This window comes from Opisthorchis viverrini (assembly GCF_000715545.1).
Source record: "Opisthorchis viverrini unplaced genomic scaffold opera_v5_189, whole genome shotgun sequence".
Classification (NCBI taxonomy): Eukaryota; Metazoa; Platyhelminthes; class Trematoda; order Opisthorchiida; family Opisthorchiidae; genus Opisthorchis; species Opisthorchis viverrini.
Window position 1 is genome coordinate 959788 of NW_008751836.1, and position 6339 is coordinate 966126.

The window sequence follows — 6339 nt, forward strand, 5'->3', positions numbered from 1 at the left end:
ATGGTTAGCACATTGAGCCGTTTCTTTCCACTATGCTCCCGACTTCCGGTGATTTCGATTCGCTTACTTGGTGCTGGAATGCGCTCTCGAAGCTGTTTGGAGACGACCACAATGGAACTGTCAAACTCGGAGTACGAGTCATTGTCCAACGAAACTCTCGACAAGCTGGCCGAAGTGTTTGACAGTTTGGGTGAAAAATACAATCTAGACAAGGACTACGATGTCGAACATGCGTACGGGGTTCTCAAAGTGTATTTTGGTGCCGGGATCGGGACGTACATAATCAATAGACAGGCTCCGAACAAGCAGCTTTGGTTGTCTTCTCCTCGTAGCGGTCCGAAAAGATATGACTTCATTCGTTCAAGAGATGAATGGGTATACAGACATGACGGAACCGCTCTACATGAACTTCTTGCTCACGAAATTTCCGATATTGTCAAATCCACCATTGCTTTTCCCAAACGATGATTTCAGTGTAGTCGTAGTCATATCGTAGTTAGAAATCATTCCATTGATTGGATTGTCACTTATGAACTATACCGAAAATCGAACATTTTGTTCAAGCGTTTGAAGCTCAAAACTGCGTTGAATTCATAATGTCGTCTTCATATCCGGTTAGCCGAAGTCTTTATCGCGCTACTAAGGACAGGAAACTTCTGGTTTGGTGAATTCCTTATCAGGGTTAGCCCCCAAACTAACCATTCAGTCATTCTTTTGTAGCCAGAATCTATTCCGTACGGCTCAGGGATATGTTGGATGCCTCATAGAACCCAACATGACCTATCTTAGCCACGTAAAACAACGCTTAGAGCTGACTTACTCATTATCCGCAAGTAACCTTCCGTTGCATTTTCAAATTCAGAATGTGAACAAAAGCTATTTATTTGTTCCACAGACAAAACATCACAGTTGGATCAAAGAACATACGAAATGAGAGAATCTGGAGGGAAGTATGCAGAGTTAAGGGGCGATTAAGTCATGGGTAATACCAGTCTAGGAAATGAAGCGAAAATGTCAGCACGATCATGGTAAATAGGATCCAGAATTGTGCGCTCGCTTTGTTACTGAGGGCGTTCCGCAGAAATTCATTACCCTGTCGGATGTGTTCTGTAGACATGGTGAAGTTCTCACCAATTTGCTGTGTGACCTGAAACGGAGAGGTTATATAGAGAAAGTCGAAGAAAGGTTTTGAAATAGGCACGAAAGCTCTTTGATAAACATGACGACCACAGTGAAGAACAGAAAAACTAAATTAGTTTCTGCCTTCGCATTTCTAAACGAAGAGACCCTCACGCCATGGTTATTGCTTTTAGTTTTGTCAGTTCTTTATTTTCGGGAGCATTCGGCTTTTACAACACAAATGGTCGAAAGTAAACACAGTCTAACTGAAACTAAGCAACTGACGGAATGCTGTTAACTGTCCAGCGCACTCATTTTTTCACAACGTCAAGACTTCCACTTACCTCCAACTGTTCGCTCAAGTGCGTAGATAGCGTTTGGTTCAGCCTGCTGATCTCCGATATGGCTCGAGCGACTAGGTTCAACTCGTCGCGCTGTTCGCTAAGGTGCTCATATATAGATCGGTTTTCGCGCTCGAATGCTTGGAGCTCTGCTTCGCTCAGGTTGGTTTCTTCTATGTTTGAACGCTCATCCTCATCTATTTGTGATGGACGGTGTCGTGCTTGGTTGTCAGCGGGAGGATGACCAGACCGGATGGACAAATCGGTTGATGGTATGGATGTTAGAGGCTTTGAGGGTGGAGCCGATCGTATGCCACCAGCAAGGCTACCTGTAAGCTCTTGCAAATGTCGTTGACGTTCCAGCTGAAGTAGTCAATAAATAGAAGGCGTTATTGCAGGACAAAAGTGAAGCGTTATCATCACCAGAAGCAGCAACATCAGCGCTGACACTGATGCTTCACTGGCGTGCAACTACAAAGTTCATATGATTGTATTTAGAGCCTTAGAGTGAAAAAAGAGTGGGTGAGGGGGGACTTCGTGCCGGTCCATGTTAAACGATTTGAGATCCCTTCACCTCCAAGCGCTCAATCAGTCTGAAAGGAAACTGACAACACAAACGCCATTGACTTCGATCAGCCACAATTTCTTGCAACATCTCCAGCCAAGCGCAGGCGAGGTCACGAGGACCCCATCCTGGGAGGCGCACAACACCCAAGCTCTTCGTAATCTCTTACACCCTTTTGCCAAGTCATAGCTTGTCCATTCTGAAGGAGGCCGTAGAACAACGCTCGTCCGGGTAGATGGTGTTTGGGCATGTGTAGCACATGACCGAGTCACCGCGGTTGATTGTGCTGAGTATTTCCCACGACTGAACAACCAAATACCCGTTTTCTAATTATCCCGTTACTAATCCGTTGATGCTATCCAGAACCGGCAACGCTTCTGAGGCATCGGTGGTCAGAAACCTGAAGACGCCTCACATCATCTGTTCGTAGGGACCACGTTTCGCAGCCAAAAGTGAGGCGTACTCAGGTGGAACTGGTCACCAGTGTCAATACGGAGATTTTATCGTAAGCGCTGGCTAATCCTTGTGGTTAACTGGTTCTAGTTAGCATCCGGTCAGACACTACTTCTAGGACTAACTTCAAGCATCATCGGCCTATAGGGATGGAAGTTAGGTGTGTTAAAAGGTGCACTGAGGTGGAAAAAACGGACATGTCGGGGTCACTGGTGAAGAAGCACCGATGGTCACACACCACAAATTGCATTCAAAGTTTGTGTTTTGAACGCAGTCTGGTGTTCCGAACTGAATAGTCCTGAAACCTGCCGATAAACTTCGTAAACCTGTAATTTGCAATTTGTGGTGAGCATTGACCGAGTTCATAAAAAAGTGTCGTGTCACCAAGTCTTTGAGGGTCAACATTATCGCAGTTCAATCGTTGATTAACAACACGGACTGAAGGATTGTTAACCCAGCTGGTCAGCTATCTACGAACCCCAAGAGAAGCACATTCAGGTAAGCAAAGTACAAGGTGGGCTAACTTAGTTTTTTTCTCTATACATGATAAGCTTTCGCACCAAAATTGGTTAGCAGCGTACCCGTCGTGTTCACAACAGCCGTTCATGATAGGCAGGGGCAAGCTGATGTATACGTACGTGAACGAAAGTGCCGAAAAAAGACGGGTACTTACGCTAGCGGGACAGAAACCCCTACCATGACATATGGGTAAGCTCACGGGTGTGGAGGTTGGTGGTAGGAGGATGACTAAAGCACGCTTACTGATCCGGCTCAGACACGCGAGGATAGGTCAGCCTATTCCGGCTTTTAGCAGGTAATTGAAACCAACGGACTTGAATAAATGGAATTCATGAGTCGTGACAAACCGAACGATTGTGAGGTGACACCGGGTCCTTGTCACCTAAACTAAAGTTGCTTACTTGGAGAGAATATTTAGGAAATTCTGACGAACAGACCAAGCTTTTCATTGGGCTGCGTCCCAGGGGCCGACCTCCCTAATTGCGTCTATTCGGGTGAAGGCCAAGCACAGTGCTCAGTTTACAAAGATTACTGGCCAATTGATACACAACACTAAGAGTGGTAAGTTCGTCGTGGGCCAAAAACTTCTCCCGGCGCCGTTCATAAACAGATCTGCCTTACGTTGAGTCTAGAATTTGACAATATGTCGAATATGTCGGGTGCGTTTACTGGGAGTTGATCGGATGGCGGTCGATGTGTTATCGGAGCTTAACGATCAGTTTGTAAACGTTTCGCCACCGATCAAAGAGACTAATTCAACTGCGCACCGACGATGCCTCATCGATTGGTGCAAGCTGATTACCAAGCTCGGCGAACAGATCCATGGCCGTCTGATCAACCACCAGCCTGAGCACCTGAAAGCGAAGCTCCTGGCTGGCTCGTACACACTAATAATCCACATGGGACGGTCTTAGTAGCAACCGACTGCATTTGCTTGAAATGAGATGTGAGTGATTAACCAAACAAAAGCCGCCAACTGCTTAGATACATTTGTTTTGCTTCATTCGTGTCAAATGCCGCGAAATATGGGAGGTTACAACGGGAGTACAGGGGAAAAAAAGAACCTACCTCCATATCCTTTAACCGACGCAACTTGTTCATTTCTTCTTCCAAACATTCAACAACGACTTGTCGATGCTGTTTCAACTGTTTTTGATCATTGGTCAACACGCGTCCCAGTTCATCTAGCCGGGAAGTTTCTTTCAACTGAAGCAGTAGCGTCGTACATTGATCGATCATTTGTGTCACTTGTTCCGTCAGTTCTGAATGTAGTCGTTGTTTCGTTGAGCTGCCCAAGCTCGTCCCGGTCAGTTGTTGTACACGTTTGATATAGCCGGCCAGTACACACAGACTCCCGCGGAGACTAGATGCACGGTTCCAAAAGGAAAAGGCATTTTGTGGTTTGTTTTTCAGAGAATTGGAGTCGGTGCGTGCTCTTAAGGAACTGAGTTCGCCGGTTGTCTCGAGGGCATGGACAATTGTTTGGAAGATGCGGGATATGTCACAAGCCATTGGGTAGTGCGCTGTAACTTCAGGGATATGTTGAATGTAGCCTAAAAAAATTTACGGAGATTTTACTGAAAAGAAAAGCGTCATCATAAAAGCCTCCAACGAACCGTTTAGTCAAGAGCATTGAAGCACCACAGATTCAGCCTAACAAGTCCGCTCGGTTTCCTAGGCGACCGGGGCTGTCTTTTTAACGTTAAGGCGTCCATGCATTTTTATGGGATATTTCGACAATATTCTCAAGGTGGCCAGACAGGAGTGTGTCCGGAAAGAAAAAATGAGGAACATAAATCCACAATAAATGGAGGTTTCCCGACAATGTCTGGTGAGCCCTGACTGCACATTGAGTTACCCTACATTTTCATCCAGACTACCTGGAAAACACAGAGACGTCTTAAGACGAGCAGGTGCAATGTGTTTGAAAGCAGACACAAAGACAGACGTTATCCGGTAACGGGAGGTCACCTTACTGGTGACTTTTTCGGCCTACGCGACTTGGCTGCGAAGCTTCTATTCTACCAGATGAGTATGAGTAAATGATCCTACTTCGATCTACCTTGCCACTTTGGTCAACAAGTGAAACCTCAACTAACTTAGACAGTCGTTGGTAACGTTGTCATCAAGATCGCAAAGCATCAGTGCACTTCATTGGTCCACTGAGTGAAACCAGCAGACTAACGATCCTGTGAGACTTCGGTGAGTTCGTAATGATAAAGCGGGCTCCTTGGTTGTTAGTCTGTTCGCCAAGCTTTGCAGTTGGACTGTAAACATTTCGCCACCAGTCGAGGTGATGTCCTTATTGCGGGGTGGAGTCACCTCGATGATGAAACGTTACCATCCAACTGCCAAACTCGGCGAACAGAACAGCAACGAGGCAACGCACCCGAGCTACCTGTATTCCGCAAAATCGCCAAAGTGAGTTCCATTTGACGCCAGTCCATTGAAATTCTTCAGGCTATGGTAACAAGATCCCAAGCACGAGAAATCCGTCCACCCGGGGATTGAATCCATGACTCCTTGATAAAACGGTCAGAACGGCCCAACAAGTCAGTAATTTTACGATGGAGAGTACTTTCATTTATGAAAGTGAGAGCATCTGCAGTTAGTAACGACTACCAGGTACGAACATCCTTTTTGGCGCACTGTTTCTCAACCAAATTACAACGTGACATCAAATCATCCTTCAAGGGTCCAGTTTACAATGCTCCGGTACGCTCCATATTATTACACGGGTCAGAAATCTGGCCGCTGCATGCCGAGGTCATCAAAAGACTTTCAGCGTTCGCTCATCGATATCTTCAAAGCATTGCACTCAGGCAATGCTCTAGATTAGTGATGCTGAAGTACGCCGAATGGTTTTCGGAAGAAATCACTTGCCCATATTCCATAGGTTCCTCTGGCCTGGCCACGTACTCTACATGCTAGTCGACCGAATTCCTCGAAGAGCTCTTTCTGCACAACCAGTTGTAGGGTGGAAACGAGTCAGAGGAGGTCAAAAATGACTTGACAGCGAAGTATGAAAGCCATTACCAGCAAAGTCAGCTTCGCTGGTCAGTACCTTCTTCCTGGATGGGGACCCCGAGGCGGGACACATCAATGGTTAGAGACATTGTCAGACTTGGCCGTGTCACGCGCTCGATGGCACCAATGCATCCAAGCTATTACCTTCAGTGCATAGCTCCCCTCACAATCTCCCCAATACAAAGTCCACTAACAACCCTGTATTTACACATCAATTATATCAGCTACCGTCTCTAATGTGCCGCTATCTACCCTACCTTTCCAAATCATCGATGAACGAAATTGTGGCAGCTATAACCACTGTACAAGTACGCT

General features: G+C 46.2%; 2 protein-coding genes across 2 annotated transcripts; one reads left to right on the forward strand and one right to left on the reverse strand.

Annotated features, from left to right (window-relative positions):
* Positions 1 to 468, forward strand: T265_07662 (hypothetical protein; the record flags this gene model as incomplete). The annotated part of the gene is made up of 1 exon (XM_009173235.1): positions 1 to 468. One exon carries the CDS (start codon positions 1 to 3, stop codon positions 466 to 468), a length of 468 nt encoding a protein of 155 aa, XP_009171499.1.
* A 422-nt stretch (positions 469 to 890) lies between these two features.
* T265_07663 (hypothetical protein) lies at positions 891 to 4891 on the reverse strand (the record flags this gene model as incomplete). The annotated part of the gene is made up of 3 exons (XM_009173236.1): positions 891 to 1147; positions 1464 to 1823; positions 4066 to 4891. 3 exons carry the CDS (start codon positions 4507 to 4509, stop codon positions 977 to 979), a joined length of 975 nt encoding a protein of 324 aa, XP_009171500.1.
* Positions 4892 to 6339: the final 1448 nt, after the last annotated feature.